The 22,795-nt window shown below is 40.3% G+C and overlaps 1 protein-coding gene across 5 annotated transcripts in view; it reads right to left on the reverse strand.

Moving 5' to 3' along the window:
- Window positions 1-22,795, reverse strand: part of st3gal3 (ST3 beta-galactoside alpha-2,3-sialyltransferase 3) — a 378,440-nt gene that overhangs the window by 94,736 nt on the left and 260,909 nt on the right. For all 5 annotated transcript variants that reach the window (XM_033028810.1, XM_033028812.1, XM_033028811.1 and 2 more), the window contains one exon: window positions 12,140-12,326. In XM_033028810.1, coding sequence (XP_032884701.1) covers window positions 12,140-12,326 — 187 coding nt within the window. The remainder of the gene's footprint in view (window positions 1-12,139; window positions 12,327-22,795) is intronic.

The following is a 22,795-nucleotide window of genomic DNA, read 5'->3' on the forward strand; positions in this document are numbered from 1 at the left end:
CATGCTGACCGGTTGCATCGTGGCTTGGTTCGGCAACTTCAGCGCCCAGGAGTGGAAAAGACTACAAAAAGTAGTAAACACTGCCCAGTCCATCATCGGCTCTGACCTCCCTACAATCGAGGGAATCTATCACAGTTGCTGCCTCAAAAAGGCTGGCAGCATCATCAAGGACTCACACCATCCTGGCCACACACTCATCTCCCTGCTACCTTCAGGTAGAAGGTACAGGAGCCTGAAGACTGCAACGTCCAGGTTCAGAAACAGCTACTTCCCCACAGCCACCAGGCTATTGAACTCAACTCAAACAAAACTCTGAACATTAATAGCCCATTATCTGTTTATTTGCACTTTATCTGTTTTATTTATTCATGTGGACATACTGATTTGTTCCGTATTCATGCCTTCTATAATTCTGTTGTGCTGAAGCAAAGCAAGAATGTCATTGTCCTATCTGGGACACATGACAATAAACTCTCTTGAATCTTGAAAATCAACCAGTCTGATGTAGGTTGTGTTGCACATTGACCAAATTGATTGTGGGTAGTAAGCTTCCTATTCCTCAAGAACATCGGTGTAATAATTGAGCTTTTGCAACTATGTGGTAGCTTCTTATTACTTTTACCCATATATGGAAATTACAAGATATTAAATGCTTTTTCACTAAAATGTGCATCCAATTTCAGCTGTCACCACTTCCGACAATTATATTGTTTCAAAAAGCATTACCACTAAAATAGTGGGAATTTCAAATAAGCATGTTTCACATACCATTCCATGATATTGTTCGCACATTGCAAGTTTATTCATTCACCTGATATTCATGCTTACTTCAAGCTTTGGTATTAATAGGAAGGTAATGTTGTCATGGCTCAGCAGAGGTACTGCAGCTTCACACCGAAATTTCAAAAGGATTGGATCCCACTGCCATTTATTACATCACTCAGAAACTTATTACATGCTTCACACATAATGAACTACTTTGAAGTGCAATGTCTATTATGCTGTAGGCAAACACCACATTTTACGTAGAGTAAAATCCCATCAACAACAACGAGATGAATGATCAGCGACCTTTTGAGCGGTGTTTGTTGAGGGAGAAATGCTGGCATGGTAACTTAGAGGAATTAGTTCTTTTCTTCAAATCGGATGACATGATCATTAAAATCAATTTGCTTTGATTCCTTATAAAAAAAGAGCAGCATTGCTCAAAACACTATTTTTAGATCACACACTCAAGTTCTATAATAGAAATGAAATCTACAATCTTCAGACTTACTATCAAAATTGATACTTAGCCAAATTCACATTACCTTTAAAGATCAGTGGAGGTATTTTACCTGATATGTATTGAGTACCCCGTGATCTTATGTGACACAGATATTGGTCAATATTTACTGTTTGGTTTCAAATACAAATAATAGTCAATGGACAAGGTCCTCATGGCAACAGAGAAATATTGGGAAAGACAGACAAAACAATACTCAAGAATAATCATAGAGAGAAAGGCAATAAGCATGTTTTGATCCCAAGCACATATTGCTTCCAGCTTTCTACCCCCACCCCACCACAATCGGTCTGAAGAAGGCCCAACCCAAAACATCGCCTATGCTTGTTCTCCAGAGATGCTGCCGGACCCGCTGAGTTACTCAAACATTTTATGTCTCTGCTTCTGTCAAGGTTTCTCACATTTACGCATTAAGTAACAGAGGTACATCTGAACTTTTTTTTTGCCTTCCATCACCCCAAAGAGGGTATGGAGAGAAGGCAGGTACGGGATACTGAGTTGGATGATCAGCCATGATCATATTGAATGGCGGTGCAGGCTCGAAGGGCCGAATGGCCTACTCCTGCACCTAATTTCTATGTTTCTATGTTTCTATCACAGTGAGGAATGTGGAGGAGTCTCTGTGGTGGATGTTTATGTTAAAATGTATTTTGTGTGTTCCGTTGCTTTTTGTTTGTATGACTGACTTGGCAAATGAAATTCCTCGTATGTTACAAAACATATTTGGCTAATAAAGTATTATTGTGATTATGAAGATCGTGGTGGTCTTATATTGTCTATTGAAGCCTGTAATGCTTCAGCAAGTGAAATTTAATTGTCCCCCCTTCCTCTCTCTCTCCACCCCCCCCCCCCCCCACCTCCCTTCCCCCCCACTCCCCCCCTCCCTCCCCCCCTATGTGTGTGGGGGTTGATTAGTGTGTGTGTGAGACGCCGCAGCCCGCAGCCCCCCCCCCCCCCCGCAACGGGGACGGAACCCAATGGGTCCCACTTGGTCTAGTGACAATTAAAACACTCTTGACTTTTGAGTCTGCCACCACAGCTCAGAGGATGAGACAGTGAATGATCGTACTGGCCACCTCCTAATCTTCGTTAGCCCCCAAAACATCAGCATCAGCAGAAAGGTTGTTGCAAGAAGATCAAAACAGAAGCTCTCGCAACGACCCTCAGACAGAACCTGTTATCAACTCACAATCTACAGCAACCAGAAAGCATCAACACGTTATGGGCTGCCCTGAATCCACCATAATTGGAACGTGATGAGAATTCTGATATTTTTACCAAGAATAATCAGGAGAGAATACATCACCTATGAGAATTTGATGAGAATAATCTGGAGATTAAGGAACTAATTAACTACAGAGTGAGGGATTTATTTATTCAAGGGAAAAGAAACAGCTCTGCAGGCACCTGAAAGTACAGAGGAAAAGCTGTCATCCATAAAACAGATGAAGGATGGAGAGAGCGCTGGAAGCTCAGCAACTCACTGACTGACATGATAGGTGTGGATTCTTCAGCACAGTCAAAGCCATCTAAATCACAAACACCCAAGTACTCGCACCAAGAATGGTAATGAACTGAGCAGGGACAGAGGCCCCTGCTGGAAGAAATACTTTGAAGTCTCATCCCTTTATACTGGCATTCTCCCCTGCACTCTCTGTTGTGATGAACCTGAAACATTGATTATCCCTCTACCTCCACAGATGGTGCTTGACCTGATTAATTCCTCTAGCAGTTTGTTTTTTGGCTTCAGATTCCAACATCTGTAGTCTCTTGTGTCTCCATTTTACTGCTCCATTTTGAAGACCTTAAATGCAACTCTGTTCTTGACGCATCCCACTGCAATCTATTTCTTCTGGCCTTGCAGCAACTCTGACAAGTTGTCAAAAAGGCTACATCCAAACATAAAACAAAACAAGGCCTCCTGAACAGATGCTATCCCCATTGAAGCTCCAAATTCAATAGTGCAGAGCTTCAGTCGTGAATCCACAATCCCATTGCTCACATCTGGGAAGAGGACGATTAACCAGGGGATTTAAGAGCCATCGCAATTGTCACCACCTCCAAGAAAGGTAACAACACTGATTAGTGTTTCATCAGGCTCATTTCCCAACCACCTCCTGTCGGTGGTTTACAGATCTGCACCCTGAATCCCAGTGTGGATTTTGACCATCTATCGCCTCAGTGGACAGGAACTTCACAACGTACAGCGGTAAGTTTAGTTTGACTCAACTAAATCCTATGACTCAATGAGTCCCAAAGCATTCTCAAGGAACATCACCTCATCTTCCCCTTGAGCTCATTACTGCTTGGATGACTGGTTATCAAACTCTCTAACTTCAGCTAACTCACTCTTTCTCTCTGTTTGTATCAGAACTGATCATTTTTGGCAGCCATCTTTATAGCTCAGTATTTCTCTTTTTGCATTGCCTGGCCTGCTGTGAATATCCTGTAGCCTGAACATTTACAATGTACAAACTTAATCAGATTTTAACTGCCCCTTAACTGCCACATATCATGGGTCTCATGTAGTTGCATTCCTATTGTCCCATGCATTCCTGCTCCCCCATCTTCTTTACTACCTGAACTAACTTGTTTCTGAAGAAGGCTCCTGGACCCAAAACATTAACGGTTAGTCTTACCAGAGTAGCCCTCCTCCCCAACTTTGATATATTTGAAATTAGTTTGAATTTCCTTTCAATGTTTGTTAGACCCGAGTCCTTGAGGTTGGTCAGCCACTGCTGGTCTGTTTCAGCAAAAAGAATTGAGATACAGAATGATTAGTGAGACGGAAACAATTCACAATTGCTGTAACAAGGTTGGCTGGATTGAATAGCTTCCTCTGAGACGTAAATGTCTACAGTGCTATTTTATTGCTTATGATTTATGTAATGTTGGAAAGAAGGCACAGTTCTGCGGTATTATAATTTAAGCAGGATGAAAAATTTGCCATTTATTTAACCTTCTCTATACCTAACAATGAATTACTGATAGTTCTGCTATGATGTGTGTTTCCATAACACAAATTGGTTATAATGCAAGAGATGAATTAGGGATTGCTATTTTGCTTTACAAGGACCGAAATGGTCATGATGCTATTTCAATTGGGAAATGGAGGACCATTTAAAAGTTGCATTTGAAATTGACTAACAGAAAAAAAGCTGTGCAAAACACAAAGTGCAGGAGCAACTCATGAGGTCAGGCATCATCTGGTTAGGGAAAGTAAAGCATGTTTTGGGTCAGGAACCTACTGCAGAGCCATCTGAAACCCAAAATATCACCTGTCCATTCCCTCCTAGATGCTGTCTGACCCGCTGGATTCCTTCAGCACTTTGTTCTTGCTCAAGATTCCAGTATTTGCAGTCTCTGAGGTGTCCAGAAAAAAAACTTGTCACAAATCTAAACAGTAAAGGGGAAAACTGTTTCCATGTAACCTCCCTGCAGTGGTCAGACTTTAACTGAGTGGTCATGGAAATTGACAAGGCATCTCTTCTATTGACACTTGAGCAATAATAGTGTATTACACTATGTAACATGCAGCCATTACTATTTTTTAGCTTGTAGTAACAAAATAATTTATTGCCATTGAAAAGACAGTAATTTTTGAAAATCCTGCAGGGAAAAATTTGTTATTGCAAGTCTGAAGCTCTTTAGCCCCCCCCCCCCCCCCCTTGACACAATTATCTTTACAACATGATTTTCTACAACCTGAGGTTTCTAAGGACACAACTGTCTAATTACACGTGTACCTAGTGTCTCAAGTAGAAAATATTTCCAATTTACACCATTATCACCTTTAAATTAAATAGAAGAGAACTCTCAGAGAAAATAAAACTCTTTCCTAAATGCATGAAGTTTAACCCAAAACGACATTGTTCTTTATTTACGGTTTCAAAGCATTTCCTCTATATTTTAAAGGAAACTCTATTTGGAAACTAAGAGCCAATGTTATTTTCACAAAAACATTGAATAACTCACACAGATGGTAGAAAAAAAAGTTAATTACATGAGTTTAAAAGACAAATCTGCTTTTTTCCATGTTGGATTTTTACCCATTTTGTCAGATAATGTGCAAGATAGTCAACTGAGGTCTAAAACATTGACATAATTATATAGAAATATAGAAAACATTTTCTGTTTAAATCTAAAAAGGATGTAATATGAAAGATAGAAAGGACTTCAGGCAGGATCTTATCATATGCATGGCTTGAAAGTGTGTAGACGGAGATTCAATTGATGCTTTCAAAAGGAAATTGGATAAATATTTTGAAGTTTAAATATTTGAAGTTAAAATATTTACAAGCTATGGCAAAAAAAGAGTGAATGAGATTGCTCCACAGACAACATAGATTCAAACTCTGTGGGCTGACTGGAGTTCTTCCAAAATGTAACAATTATATGATTTTCCATCTCCTGAAAATGTTAAATGCTTCACTGAAGTATTATAGCCTTTCTTTAATGTAGTTGCTTACCACATGGACACAGCAGATTATTATTTTTCCATGTAACACTTGTTTTCTAAAAAAAATTCTGAACTTGCCTCACTCTTACATGCAAATCTCCGCAACCCTTCATTCCGTGAACAAACAAACAAGGCTGATGTCCTCACGGTAAGCTATTTGGAACACAACATTTCCTACAGACATTATTTTCAGGCGGTCTTTTTGATTCTCAATTTACACCATATTTTCTAAAATCTAAAGCCCCTTTCCCACTTGGGTAACATCCACCGCGACCTCTGGCGACCTTAAGCAACTAAAAAAAAAAATCAAGGTCGCGGTGACCTACGATCTTCCTCAACTATGTGTACGACCTCCTACGACTATGTTGAAGACCTCCCTCGACTATGAAGAAGACTTCCTTCGACTATGTTGAAGACTGGCTTCGACCACGTACGTTTTACTCGAGGATGGTCTCTGGCAAATTGGTCCGTGAATGAGCACGACCCCCTTCCACCTCAGAGGACCACACCGAAAACCAACAACGACCAATGACGAGTGTCTATAGCTCAAATGATCACCTGATAAAATGATGTCATGTCTGCATTTTTTTCTCACACAAAAAATGCCTCCCAGGTTTTATTTTAATCATTCTGAACCATGCAAGCAAGGAAGGAACTAGTTTGGAGGATGTTAGCAAAAATACAACTACTGCTGTTTGATGTAGCCCTTTTGCTTCAGCAGCCTTTTAAGAAAGGCAGAAGGGGAAGAGCAAGGGTGAAGAGGAAGTACAAGAACAGGTCTCAATGGGTGAATGGAGATGATGTGATGGACTGTCCCAGTACACCAGATGACTGGAAGAGAGTGGCGCTGCGCTTTGACAAAAGATGGAACTTTAAGCACACATGTGGGGCAGTGGATGGCAAGCATGCCATTTTTGTCCGTCCCTGTACCCCTCATTTTCCTTTTCATACAGGGTGGCATTCTGCTGGAACCATTCATCAAGGTCCCCCTCCTGCCGCCTGGCGAAGGTGTAGGGCATAACCTTCCTCCAGCCCTCCCTCACCACCAATGCGGCATCTGCCTCTGATGCTGTGTCAGACACAGGAGAAAGGGCTGCTTTGCTGCCTTCAAATGAGGCAATGAAGGATGGGGTGGTGGTGGGGACATATATTACCACCCTGGTCTCCACCTCCAGGGGTCTCTCATGCAGGGTTATCTCCTCCTGCACTATCACCTCCTGTGGCATCACCTCCTGCCACTCCACCTCCTGGGTGGGCAACACCTGCATGGCAGTTTTTTTTTAGGGTTGTGCCCTCCCCCTGCGCTGCTGCCTTTTTGGTGCCATCTCTAAACACAAGTCTCCTCTCCAAAAAACTCTCCAGCTATGAATGAACATGCCTTGGAGTGAAAGAGGTGTAGTTCTGCTGTTTAAATTATCTTTTTTTTCTACTTACCTTTTTTTCACCCCAGAGCTATTACCTTCGACTACCTTCGACCACCTTCGACTACCTACAACTAGCATCACAACCTACTACGAACGGCTTTGACTAAAAATACGACTAAAAATATATCAATTTTTCCCACGGCGATTTATTTTAAGTCGCGGTCAATTTTTAACATCTTGAAAAATACGCCGTGACCTAGCTGAAGCCTCGAATACACGGAGGCCACTCTCGACCATGAATGAGAGTGACGAAGACATCCTACGACCTCGTGGCCACCTTGCCGCGACTATGGATCGCGGGCAAACTCGCCAGAGGTCGCCGTGGAGGTCGCCCAAGTGGGACAGGGGCTTTAACCACCTTGTAAATATGGCCAAAAAAAACAAAAAATATTCTAAACACAATTAAACAATACATAGCACTTCTAGATCTCGTGAATACAACTCCCGTGATTTTCATTGCCATTTCACTATATATTTCAAATTTGCACTCTACATTTAACATTCATAAAAATCATCAACGCTGTTGTAATTCTAGACTTTATTGCACTTGTGATGCATCACAGTGCAAACAGTTATTTTTGTGCCAGTCTCAGGAGATTATGTACAGTTCACAAAAGAACAAGTTGCAAATGGTCTGCGAAAGTAATAGACTTATAGGTCTGACGTCTTTTCTCATTCCTAGTATCCATAAATTACATACTTAATTAGTTACAGTTTGTCAAGAAGTACTTAAAAGAGCAACCACTGTTTTGGAAAAAGGTCTTGTGGACAGATGAGACAAATATTAACTTATATCAGAGTGATGGCAAGAGCAAAGTATGGAGGAGAGAAGGAACTGCCCAAGATCCAAAGCATACCACCTCATCTGTGAAATAGCCTTTAATAAAATCTGACAATGTACACTTTAACCACATGTGATTTTTTTCTATTACAAATCTCAAATTGTGGAATACAGAGGCAAATAAATAAATGATGGGTCTTTGTACCAAACATTATGGAGGGCACTGTATATCAAGAATGGAAATTGAATAATTTTCATTTCTGCTGTCCTCGCATCAGGGGAGTTTCTTGACAAAATCACCAATGAATCTGTCCTCTCTCTATGACCTACTTGCCTAGTATCCCTGCAACCCTTAAGCAGAAGCATCTCCGTTGGCATGGACACGTACACAAGATGGAAAATGGGTGCATCCCCAAAGTGCCCGCCTGCCCGCCAGCCCCCCCCCCCCCCCCCACACTTATTCAGTGCTTTCAGATTTCAACCACTCTCCCACTAAAAGTTCTTCCTCCATCCCCTATAAATCTCCAACTGCTTACCTTAAACGTATGGTCACTTAAGGAAAAATTATTTTCACCATCTATCCTATATATTCCCATCATAATTTTTTAATATCTCCATTATAATCCCTTCAGTCTTCCCATTAAATAAATCAAATCTGGGCTATCCAGTCTCTCCTCATAACTGAATTGTTCCAAGCATCAGCTTGTCTGCACTCTTGCCATACGATCATTTCCTAGATCATTTAAAAAAATCCTATGTTTGATTGCAAAATAAAGGGTCCAATGAAGCCTGAGAATCATATGAAGAATGCACTTATTATAAATGTAACCTAACTTCAAACACAAGTTCACATCAGTTTCCACTTTAGATTACAAAAATTGGCTTCATGCTTCTTATTGCATATTATCCACAGCCATTCCAGGTGATGGTATAAGCATTTCTTTTTTTCACATCACACTACTTTATCAGAAAGCATTCCACATTATAACTAAACAATTGACACAAATTGCTGGAGTAACAGCAGATCGGGCAACATAGGTGATATTTCGGGTTGGGACCCTTTAGTCACATTGAAGAAGGGTTCTACCTGAAATGTCATCTATCCATGTTCTCTAGAGATGCTGCTTGACCCGTTGAGTTACTCTAGCACTTGATGTCTTTTTTTATAGCAACAAAGCATACTGCTGAACCTAGAGATTATTCCATGTTTGGAACAGACCAGAGGAGAAAATTGAAATTTACCAGCTGGTCAGACCAATATTGTACATAGGGTGAGTGGCCATTGATAAGGACACACAATATGCATGCTATCAAAATGCTTAGAAAGCAAGCCCTTTAAACTATTTATAACCACTAAAATCATAAGGAAAGTTACCCCTCAGGCAATGTTACTTTTTCCAATGCTCTGAGTACTTAATCTGTTTTTATTGAATAGGTTCAAACAAATGAGGGAATTCAAAAATTGTGTCTAAAGTTAAAAGATTAGATACCGGTTATTAACAAAAACAATCCAGTATGTGGATAAGAGGACTATTAAAAATAAAGATATAATAATTGCTTCTATAAAAACTGAACCAAACTGTATTTGCTAAGTGTCCTGTACAAACACTGATCAACAAAGATAAGAGTTTTCTTATTGAAGTTTTAGCTCAACGGGATTTGAAATGTAGATGGCTTTGGGAAAAACTCTGCTTTTTTGCAAATAATTAACTTTAGTAATATAATGTTTGATAGTAATTTTGCCTTCTTGGAAGATGCAAGAACATAATTTAGCATGCAAGGAACAAAGAATAATAAGCTTGCGTTTTAGAGAGACTCACAACATCAGGACACATCAAAGCATATTTTAATCTGAAATACTTTTGACTGAAAAAAATGTGATGGGTAATTTGCACTCAGCTAGGGTTTCTGCAGATAATAAAGTGACGATGACCAGTAAGAGACACAAACAACTGCAGATGCTGGAGTCTGGAACAAAAAATAAACTGAAAGAACTCAGCAGTTCGAGTAGCATGTATGGAGACAAAGAGGTGGTCGCAAAAATAAGTCGGTTAATTTTTTTAAAGAGGTTTCACAATTGTTTCTTGGAAACCATTTCAAATTTTACTATTAACGAATATTAACACTAAAGTCACAGTGAATGGTTTGTTATGGAATTTCACCAACTTACATAAAAGAAACATGTGCAGCATAATCCTCTCACTATCTGATCTGCCATTGTACAGCAAAGGTAGAGGGGATGAATACAGACGTACAAAATGCCCATCAAGCATTGACTGGTATCTCAGATGTTGTCAAACTTCTGGAATGTTGGTGCAGTTATAACCATGCAGGGAGGTGGAGAGTTGTCTATCACACTCTTCACATACCTTGTAAGTGGTAAAGAGGTCTTGAAGAATCATTCAGGTCGGCTCTGTTGTTTCATAATTGTTCCCAGTATATTAATGATGCCATTAAATACTACTGGGATGTTGTGAGGTTTACCAAGTCTGCATGATGTTTATACCTTAGTGCATGCAGTTATCTCCAGTTCTAGATGATAGGTTTTCACACAACACTGAAAAATAACTATAAAGGTCGAGGACTTTATTAAGTGTCATCTCGTGACCAGTACACATACACAAATAAATTAATAAGATTCACTGATGTAAAAAAACCCGGAGCACATCTATTAACGCATCTGAGATATTTTTTGGGATGGCTAGGTCAAATAAGTCATGAGAAGACATGGCATATGGAATTTAATGTGGGAAAACGTGATGTCATCCATTTTGGTCGAAATGGAGAGAGTTTGAAATTGTTGGTGTTTAGTAGTCCGTGTGCATAAATCTTGGAAAGCATCAAGCACACATATAGCGTATCAGAAGGCAAACAACGTTTTGGCTGTTGTTCCAAGACTATATGAGCCCTACAGTAAAGGTATAGGTCGACTTATATGAGAGCCAATGGAGATTGCTTGCATAAAACTGTGCACAAGATTAGTCCCTTATTAAAGTAGAGCTCTAATTGTAGTAGATGGCCTTGAAGGTTTGCCAGATTAATTCGTGTTGAGTTTTGAATGAGTTTTGAAGGAGCAAACTGAGCCTAAACTCTGAAATTAAAATAAAAAACATTGGATGTATTCAGCAGCTCAGGCAGCATCCATCGAGAAGCAAATAGAGCTAAAGATCAGGTCGATGAGATCTTATCAGTTCATCAATTCTCATCATATTTTACAGCTCCTCTCCTAAGATTAGGTTGCTTTCTTCATTTACAGCATGAAAGTCATCGCCATAAAGTCAATCTACTTTCAGCAATGAAAGAAGCAGCACACAACATGGGATAGCAGTGCTATTGAAGCAGATAATTTTATGCATTAAATCCTCAGTTATGAAGATCCCATGGAAAATGGACTAAAATTGCAATAAAACTGCCTCATATTAATGATTGAAATTTCTCATAACATATATTTAAAAGTACAAAAGTGGACATTTACTGATGTGAGGTAGCCAGCTTTTGTCTTTTATGCAGTGAAAGCATGTATCCTGCATAAATATTGCATCAAATGAATACAACAAGGTTGCACTGATACTTCTCTTGTTCATTGGTATCAATGGATTTATTTTCTCAACCCATTTGAAATTCCATGAAAGGAAAGGTAATCCTTGAATGGCAGCACATATTGATTTATTACATAATCTGTATTTAGATTAATATTGTAGAGAAGCAAAGTTAACTGAATCATAATTTAACTTGATCCATGTGCCAAGAGATTGTTAACACTGGATTAATCGGACTAATTCTGAACACCACCGACCAATATCTTCAGTCATGGATTATTATTGTATGTGGTGTTTGATGATTATGATTAATGATTCTTGATATCACTCACTGGTTAATATTGTGCTCTACTGTTCTTACATTAAGACTACAGCTCGCTGAGAAACTCACTGCTGATATGATCCTAATGTGGTCATTCAAAAATACTGCTTACTCGCATTACCTCACCAGGGAATAATAAGTCATTTCCTAATGTACATGTTATTCAATTAATCATATTTAACATTTCATCCCAAAGGAAGAATTGAATTTAAAGATTTACTATGTTGAACATTTAATAGGCCAATTCCACTGAACACACAGATTTAATTTACCAGATCTATATTTTTCCATTCAAAATGTCACAACCATCTGGGAATGGGTTAACTTACCACTTTTTCTTTGTAAACAATGTATTTCAACCATTTGAAATCTTGAGGCTTGAATCCAGTAAATGCGAATAGCGAGTCCTTCTCATATCGTGTGGGTTTCTGGATGGCACCTTCTGGATATGTGATTCGAATGGTTGTCTTTGTGCCAACGTCTTTTTCAAATCCTTTCACAGGGGCTTCATTAAGTCTGTAAAATAATTAACAGAAATTTAGCAATATTACAAAAACATTTTCTATTATTTGGTGTGTGCATCCAAAGGTTTCCCAAGCAGGACCATGCTGCTTCTCTCAATTAAGTTATTCATAGTCAACAACATTCGATGGATGTCACAATCCTCCTATTTTACAATCTCTATTCCATCGCTCACGCTCCCAACTTAAAATACTATTTCAATCTATTTCTGAATATCAAGAAATGCAAGCTTCATATGTATGAAAATCTGTGCATAGTAATGCACATTTATTATATCCTAGATATGCCTCTCAGCTGGCTTCCTCTTCTTGAATCAGCAAAGCATAGAATGCTATGGACCAAGTGTTGGAAAAAGTGATTAGTGTTGATGCATATTTGATTGTCGGCTTAGACACATGGTGCCAAAGGGCCCATTTCTGTTTTGTTTAATGCTGTGACTCTTTCTTCAGCTAAGCATATCAAAATTTGCCAAAAGAGAAAAAATAAAATCAGATGTAGAGACGTTGTGAGAAATAAAATGAATACATTTTAATAGGTTTCCATTTCGGGTAAACAAAGATGAGCAAACTACAAATACAATGAAAAGCACAATTGTTAGTACATGACAAATGAACCATATTCAAACAAACCAATCAGAAAATAACTTGGGAGTCATTGTAACAAAATTGTGGTAATTATAAACTGGGGTTCATTTTGAAGTGCATAAATCAAGTGAATAAATTATGGAATGCATTAGCAATTGCAATGGAATTAAATTTAACAACATTAAGTATCAGACATTGTTGGGCAGACAAAATGCCTTCTCTAAAAGTCTGAACTATCAATTGAAAAAAATTTTCAGGTGCAGTTTTGCCAGCTGTAGCTTCTAATGATCAGAAGGTTGAAATCTTACTCCAGAGACCTGAGCAGAAAATTCCAGGCTATAACTCATTGCAGCATCGGCGAGTTTCTTTTGATGAGTTATTCTACTCTCTCAGACAGACATAAAAGAACCCATAACACTATTTCATAAGAGAACAGGTGAGTGTCCTTTGCAATACTTATCTCTCAACATCTTCAAAAAAAGCTATTTTGGAGACCTTGCTATATTTGAGTGCCACATTGCCTATATTACAACAGTATCTACACTTTAAAGTTAGTTCACTGACTAAAATGCTTTGAAACTTTCCTAAGAGAATCTCTTTCTTTTCTGGCTCTCCTTCCAACAGAAGTGACTCCAAAGTATCCAAGTAATTTTATGAAATTATGAAGGGCACTGTTAAAGTTGATTTGAATTTTTTTTTTACCTTAATATGGAGAATTTTTACAATATGAAATACTGGGAAATAGCAAAATATTCAACACAAAATGGCCGCATGCCTTAAGTGTTAACCCAAAATTACAAACAATCTACATTCTACAAAATACAGAGTTATTGTTAAAAAGAATGTGTCAGTTACCATGACAAACAATGAATGCAATTGCCATTCAGGCAGTACAGAGAAAACCCAAAATATTACGGCTAGGAACTGAAGAACCAAATCCATGATCTCTGAGCCGAAAAATGTGGATGTGTCATAAACTTGGGAAAAAAGAAATGTGGGTGTATATTTATGTAAACACACCTGTTCAACATTTGCAAATACAGAATAAATAGGCCAGAAAGATAAACAGTAATTACAGAATTTCAGCATGTTCTTTATGCCTGCATCATTTACAACGGATCATATTTAAAAAATACTGAACTTAAATGATAGATTTGAATTAAATCCATCTTCTGAGGATATGTAACTATGTCTTTGGATTTTAACATGACCTATGGCCAAACCATGTCTCAACATATGGTAGATGACATGAAGAATATATTGAAACCATGAGATGGAAGGTCAAATAATACTTCACATGCACGTACTATAAACAAATACCCTGGAATGCAGAAATAAGTTATAATCAACAGATACATCTTTGAAAAATACTTTCGTCATCAATTCTTTTATTACTTGGTAATGATCTTTATTTCTTAAACCATGAGCTTCAATCACGAGTTGTTTTTTAAATGGCTCCAAATTTTAATTTATACGATGTTGCTGAGGATAATTTTTGGAATCTACACTTGAAAAGGTGTCCATTGGAAAAGAAGAACATGACAATCCAGTGTTTATTTTTCAAATAGAGGTACCATCTACAGTAGACACAAATGTTTGTAGGTACCAACTTCAGTAGTTACTAACTTAAACCTGGATTTATTATTTTAGTCTGGCTGTAAAAAAGTGAAGTGGGTGATAGCTTTGAAGTTCTGGAATCACAGAGCTAACTAAATTCAGTTTAAAAAGTTGATAATTTAAATGCTTGGCCAAACAGCTATTGCTGGATAGCAATATCCATGCTATTGAAAACAAGCTAGACAAACGTAAAGCTGGACTCATCTAACTTGGGGAACTGAGTAACTGCTGTGCTCTGTTTCAGAGATATGGTTCACCACTGCTGCAATCCACCAGATGGACTCTATGGTATCCTCAGGCAGGGCGAGTGGCGTAGGGGTCTGCTCCCTGATCAATGCCTTGCTGGTGCTTGGATGTGGAGATCATGGCGAACTTCTGCTCACTAGACCTGAACTATCTAATGCTCAAGTGCCGTCCTTAATACCTGCCATGGGAATTTACTTCAGCCATCCTAACAGCAGTTTACATTCCACCTATCCTGATGTTAAGCTTGCATTGGATGAACTATAAAATGCTGTTGAAAGCCTTGAAACAAAGTACTCCAACGTCCTGTTCATCATAGCAAGTTCAAATTTCAAGTTCCAATGTATTTGTCACATGCACCATAAGGTGCAGTGAAATCTAATTTACCTAATCGGTGGCCGATTAGGAAAAGGGGAGATGCAACGTGACCTGGGTGTCATGGTACACCAGTCATTGAAAGTAGGCATGCAGGTGCAGCAGGCAGTGAAGAAAGCGAATGGTATGTTAGCATTCATAGCAAAAGGATTTGAGTATAGGAACAGGGAGGTTCTACTGCAGTTGTACAGGGTCTTGGTGAGACCACACCTGGAGTATTGAGTACAGTTTTGGTCTCCAAATCTGAGGAAAGACATTCTTGCCATAGAGGGAGTACAGAGAAGGTTCACCAGACTGATTCCTGGGATGTCAGGACTTTCATATGAAGAAAGACTGGATAGACTCGGCTTGTACTCGCTAGAATTTAGAAGATTGAGGGGGGATCTTATAGAAACTCACAAAATTCTTAAGGGGTTGGACAGGCTAGATGCAGGAAGATTGTTCCCGATGTTGGGGAAGTCCAGAACAAGGGGTCACAGTTTAAGGATAAGGGGGAAGTCTTTTAGGACCGAGATGAGAAAAACATTTTTCACATAGAGAGTGGTGAATCTCTGGAATTCTCTGCCTCAGAAGGTAGTTGAGGCCAGTTCATTGGCTATATTTAAGAGGGAGTTAGATGTGGCCCTTGTGGCTAAGGGGATCAGGGGGTATGGAGAGAAGGCAGGTACGGGATACTGAGTTGGATGATCAGCCATGATCATATTGAATGGCGGTGCAGGCTCGAAGGGCCGAATGGCCAACTCCTGCACCTATTTTCTATGTTTCTATGTTACAATTAAAAAAGGACACAATGCACAACATAATTCAACACAGATATCCATCACCACATTCTTCACTGTGGTGGAAGGCAATACAGTTCAGACAGTCCTCCTACTCCTCCCATGTACTTCACCCAGACCAACCGCAGGAGCATGCTACGAAAATAAGATCATTACGTCTCTTGGCCCAGGAGAGGCCCAAATATCCTCAACCACTGTTACACTACCATCAAAGGCGTTTACCGTTCTTTCCCCAACTGCATATTTTTGGTAAATCTGACCAACTGGCTGTGCTTCTACTCCCTGCTTACAAGCGGAGACTGAAGCAGGTGGATTGACTACAGAAAGTTGTACGTTGCTAGTCTGAGATGAGATTGTTTGCAACTGCTTTGAGCGTTTGATTGGTTGAAGGACTCTGCGACCAACCTAAATGAGTGTGCCACTGCTGACACATACTTCATCAGTAAGTGTGTAGAGCAGAGGGGGGTCAAACCCGCGGCCCGCGGGCCGGATGTGGCCCGTGTAGGGGTCCGACCTACCACGGGATAATTTCCCCGATGCCAGTGCAGGCTGTAGCTGTCCGCGGTGCCGGATCAGCGTGCGCGGCGTGATCCGGTGCGCATGAAGTCTAATTTTGCCCGTGACCTGAAATTAGTTTAAATGAGTTTGACACCCCTGGTGTAGAGGAATGCATGTCAAAGAAGACAAGTGTTCCCCAACCGAAAACCAGAGATAAACTGTGTGGGCCTCTCCTGGGTGATGTCCAAGTCTGCAGCATTCAAATCAAACCATCCTGAGCTTTACAATAAATTTATGCACGGCCTTCGCTGAGTCAGTCAGGGATGTGGCATCTGGTGTGGGAATGCCAGATCATCAGATTGTCCTTCCTGGGAATACATGAGAAAATTACTGGTATTGCTGGAGTGCCCAGCCGTGTCCTCAGAGCCTTCGCAGACCAGCTAGTAGGAGTATTCGTGGACATATTTACCCACTCCACCATCAACTCCATCTACACAACACTGCCTCGAGGAAGCATCTACCTTAATCGAGGACCATGTACACCCCAGACATTCTCTCTTTATCCCTCACTGGTCAGGCAGAAGATACAAATGCTTAGAGCATCAAGAACAACATCTTTTCTGCTGTTATTATAACTCACCTCACATGAGCTAAGGATTTAGTCCAGATATCCCAACCTACCTTGTTGCGGCCCTCGTACTTTTTTTAAATCTGAACTTTCTCTGCAGCTGTAACACTATATTCTGCACTCTGGTAATTTTTATATTGGCATTACCTGTTGTACTTGTGTAAGGCTTGATTGCATTCATGTGTGGTATGATCTGACTGGTATCACACAAAACATGTTTTTCACTGTATCTTGGTACATGTGGCAGTAATAAATCGATATCAATATTACTTATCAGAGAGAAGAAATACCAATTTAGAAAATCTGGAATTGCAATTAATGACCAAGGCTCCACAGAATCCTCTCAATACCTAAAGCTATGCTCCCCTTTGTACTGAAAATTAATGTCATTATCTATATTTTCTATGTTGCATTTAGACACTCAGAAAATAGCAGCATTCAGAAAATTCATAAAAGTTGGATCAGAACGTCAATGCAAAAAGAAAGATCACGTTATGAGGCCTGTAAAATTAGTTTATTTAGCATAAATTCACTTGCGGGTGAGAACATGAACTTTAGTCTGACAACTAAAGGTAAAATTCAAGTAAATTTTATCAGATAAAAGTAAATTTTATCAGATAAATTTAATGTTTCCTTGATTTATAGAAAATAACCCAGTTTGAATTAGTACAGTTATTTTGCTCCAAAGGTATTGCACCCACAATTTTTGCCTATTTGCCACTTCGTTTAAGGAGTGGAGGGCTGAAGGCAAAAGAAAAATAATCGTGAAAATATAAACGGTCGATTTTGTGTTTTGAATGAAACTGTAAACATGTCCATGTATACAGGTGAAACTTTCCTTGTGCAATTCTAAGGATCTGATCCATGGTGAATATTTTGATTGAAATCATGCAGACCATAAAATTCTCCAGCTTTTGGATTCTTTTCATTGTAAACTATGCATGAATGTATTACTCACGTATGTGAACAATGAAGGCTGTAATTAAGAAAGACTTTCAAATATCTTTCATGCAGCAGCGTGTCAGAAGTGTAAAATAGAGCAATCATGGGACCTCATAGCTACGTGCACATTATAAGGACATGAATGAAGGGTATTAAAGCAGAAAAATCCTATTGACATTTTTAACCATTAATCGAACAAGAGGATTTACAGAAGTCTAATTACAATTTTCAAGGTATTTTCCCATGTACAAATGAATACATGGAAAATAATGATAGGAGGTTGCAGGGTGACTTGGACAGGTTGAGCGAGTGGGCAGATGCAGTATAATGTAGATAAATGTGAGATTATCCACTTTGACGGCAAGAACAAGGAGGCAGATTATCTCAATGGTGTCAAATTTGGAAAACGGGAAGTGCAACGAGACGTGGGTGTCCTTATCCACCAGTCACTGAAAGTAAATATGCAGGTACAGCAGGCAGTGAAGAAAGCTAATGGCATGTTGGCCTTCATAACGAGAGGACTTGAGTATAGGAGTAGAGGTCTGTCTGCAGTTGTACAGGGCCCTGGTGAGACCACATCTGGAGTATTGCGTGCAGTTTTGGTCTCCTAATTTGAGGAAGGACATCCTTGCTTTTGAGGCAGTGCAGCGTTGGTTCATGAGGTTAATCCCCAGGATGGCGGGACTGTCATATGATGAAAGATTGGATTCACTGGAATTTAGAAGGATGAGAGGGTGTCTTATAGAAATGTATACAATTATAAAAGGACTGAACAAGCTAGATGCAGGAAAAATGCTCCAAATGATGGGGGAGTCCAGAACCAGGGGCCACAGTCTAAGAATAAAGGGGAGGCCATTTAAAACTGAGATGAGAAAAAAAAAATTTCACCCAGAGAGTTGTGAATTTGTGGAATTCTCTGCCACAGTAGAGGCCAATTCACTGGATTAATTTTAAAGAGCGTTAGATAGTGCTCTAGGGACTAGCGGAATCAAGGGATGTGGCTAGAAGGCAGGCACGGGTTACTGATTGTGGATGATCAGCCATGATCACAATGAATGGCGTTGTGGGCTCGAAGGGCCCAATGGCCTCCTCATGCACCTATTTTCTATATTTCTATGAATTAAAAGATCATTCCTAAAATTATTATTTAGACCAAAGAGTATGACGCAGCATAAAGACATTTCAAATATCGTATACTAGTCATCAAACTCTGAAGATATGGAACTAGGAGACTCATATCAGTCACTACCAATTCCTTCCCAGATTCCATCCCTAAGTTTTCCATCTCTGAGAACTGATTGTAAACCAAATAGTTCGGAAATCAGAAATGCGGCCGAGTTCCCGAATGGCATGGTGACACCATCGAGAAAGTCCAAAGGATACACTCCTAAACTCACAACATGTACTTCTTCCTCACTAGCACTTCTGCCAGTCCCTGTATCCATAGTACTGGAGGAGTCCAAATTTCCTCCAACTAATTACTGTGAAGACCAAAGCCATTGCCTTCAATTCCCCCCAAAATCCATGACTTGGTTTCTCTCTCGAATTCACTACTCTGGCGCACTCCTCACCAGCCTCATGTTTTTCATCTGCCAATAAATAAAGATCTTCCAAATTTTGCTAACTGTATCCTAAATTTACTGTTAACTTTCTTATACATATGGGTTGAGAACCTTGAAAAATTGGATTTCCTGTGAAAATCATGTTACTGAATCCATTCTGATTTACCTGTTCATGGTGAATTTTGAACAACAGGCCGATGGATAATTCTTCTGATATACTATTCTTCCCTTATATCATACTTATTTCTTGTGGTTGAAAAATAATGCATTTCAAAAAAAATTCAAACAGACAAAAGCAGCAATAGAACCATGAAAGCAAGCAAAGGAAGGGCAAACATGTAAGATCATTAGTTTAGCATCACATGAATTAAGCAACGATGCACCCTGGTAAGAAATTACTTTTGTCAGTCTGGTTTCCACTTGGCCAGACCTACAGCTAAAGCGAATAGCTCAAGAGAATTTGAATTCTTAAGCTAGCGATTAGAAATCGTGTGAGTAGCTTGGTATGTGCATTAGCAAGCAGGCCATCTCCAATACCAACAAGGGTGACTGCAAAGAAGTAATGACAGATGTAAAAGCTAGTGCTTCACATGAGTAAATGAGAAAGATTAAAGACAGAGTAAACTTGTTTATCCAAAAGAAAAAGAAAATTATATTGCGACAATTTCTAGTTTCTAAATCACTGATGCTGATAAAAAATGAGTAAACAAAGCATGGATTAAATACCATTACTGCATTTATGTGCCTGATTCGGAACCGTTAAATGGGAAAATATACTCACCGGGCAGTGAATTACATGCCAAATATGTTTAACATCTTTTTTTAAAGCAATAATGAGATAAAATAAAATAAAGTACAACTGCTCTCTTTCTCAGCATTATAACATTTTAGTGGAACACAGCAGGTTTTTTTCTGTCCTAAATTTATATGTTTACATTTTACAAATAACTTTGAAGTAATCCATTAAAATTAATTTGGATAAACTTTGCACAGAAAAAAAATATTGCATTTTAAAACCCGGTATACTATTAGCAACTGAATCCAATGTCTGGAATAAAGCAATGCATTGTGTAGCTTAACTTATTTTGCCTGATGGTACCTTGACTAGCAAGGTGGTCACAAAGCGCTGGAGTTACTCAACGGGTCAGGCAGCATCTCTGGAGAACATGGATAGGTAACATTTTGGGTCAAGACCCTTCTTCAGACTTTGAGGTGCATGACTCTGACATTTATCCCATCATTTATCCCCCATCAGTCTGAAGAAGGGTTTCGGCCCGAAACGGCACCTATTTCCTTCGCTCCATAGATGCTGCTGCACCCGCTGAGTTTCTCCAGCATTTTTGTGTACCTTCTGACATTTATCATGTCTGTCCCTATCTCCCCACACTCTATCTGTTCAAGGACATCACCTTTTGCTAATGTCCATATCTGAACAATCAATATTATAATGTTTACTACTTTGGGACAACAGATGGCACAATGGGCTAAGTGTTCGGCTGGCAACCTGAAGGTGGCCGGTTCGAATCCCGCTTGGAGTGCATACTGTAGTTGTGTCGTTGGGCAAGACACTTCACCCACCTTTGCCTGTGTGTGAATGTGTGTGAGTGATTGGTGGTGGTCGGAGGGGCCGTAGGCGCAGAATGGCAGCCACGCTTCCGTCAGTCTGCCCCAGGGCAGCTGTGGCTACAGAAGTAGCTTACCACCACCGAGTGTGACTGAGGAGTGAATGAATAATGCGATGTAAAGCGCCTTGAGTATTAGAAAGGCGCTATATAAATCCCATCCATTATTATTATTATTACTTTAGACTATCTTGTCCAACTCCATCTTCACAATAGGAGGTACAAGGAGCTGCAGGTGCTGGTTTACATAAAAAAAGGCACAAAATGCTGGAGTAACTCAGCGAGTCAGGCAGTATCTCTGCAGAATATGGAAAAGTGACATTTTGGGTCGGGACCCTTCTTCAGTCTGAAGAAGGGTCCTGACCCTAAACGTCACATATCTATGTTCCCCATCGATGCTGCCTGACCCGCTGAGTCACTCCAACACTTCATGTCTTTATCTTCTATCTTCAATCTTCACAATGCTGTTTCCACAATCACACCACCACCATCTGATGTTTTGGATACATCTGAAGCGGGGTGGAATGATTTCCTTACATTTTTTAGCAGGAGGTACATCAGAAGATGACTTCTGTACATCAGTCATCTAAGGAAAATAGCTGTATCTGAGAAGTTACTTTCTGATGTCCTGAACCAAGTTCTACTATTGTTTTATAAGTTTCCCGGCTTGATAACGTAATAGCAATAGTGTAATGGACAATGCAGGAGGAGGAGCCATCTTGGTGAATGGCTGCTAGCCAGCAGCCGTCCGTTTTTAAATCGTTTTTTTTATAGTTTTTAGTGAGTCCTGTCTTTTTTTTTTTTGTTTTTGTTTGTAGGGGATATGGTCTTTTAATGTGGGGGGGTAGGTGTAACTTTATTTCTAGGTCCCTACCTGGTTGGTGTGGCAGCCTTTTCTCCGGGCTGCCCGTCGACCCGTCCTCGTGGCCTACCTGCGGGCTTGGAGCACCGTTTCCTGGCGGGGACAGCCCAGCACCTCGGCCTCGGCGGCGGCACAGCGTTGGAGCGGAGCGGAGTGGAGCGGGCGATGCCTTGCCTGGGTCGCCGCGCTGGAGCTCTGGCGAGCTGGACCGCCGAGAGCAACATCTCCGGGCTGCGGGCCTGCGGATCGGAGAGGCGGCGTGTGGAGAGGCGGCAGTGCGGAGAGGCGGCAGTGCGGAGAGGCGGCAGTGCGGAGAGGCGGCGCCGAATTTATCATCGGGAGCCTGGGAGCTCCAAACCGGCGCGGCCTTGTCGGCTTCGGCAGCCGCGGGCTCCAACCAGGAAGCGGCCATTACAGGTGGCCCAGCCGCCGAAAGGACTCTCCCGACACCGGGGCAAGACCACCCGGTGAGAACGGCCAGGGACATCGGGCCTCCGTAGAGGCAATTGCGGTGGCCTCAATAGGCCTGACTTTGGGGTGAACATGGGGTGGGGACTGGACATTGTGCCTTCCTCCACAGTGCTACCCACTGTGGGGGGATGATTTTTTTGTCTAATTGTAGTCCTGTAGGTCTGTGTCCAAGATGGCTGCCGTGAAGAGAGAGTGGACGCTGGCGCGCTTTGGCTGCCGCTGCTCTCTCTTCACACTGTGTTTTTGATTTTCTGTTTTTGGATTGAATTCTGTTTTTAAT

This window comes from Amblyraja radiata, chromosome 10, assembly GCF_010909765.2.
Source record: "Amblyraja radiata isolate CabotCenter1 chromosome 10, sAmbRad1.1.pri, whole genome shotgun sequence".
Taxonomy (NCBI): Eukaryota; Metazoa; Chordata; class Chondrichthyes; order Rajiformes; family Rajidae; genus Amblyraja; species Amblyraja radiata.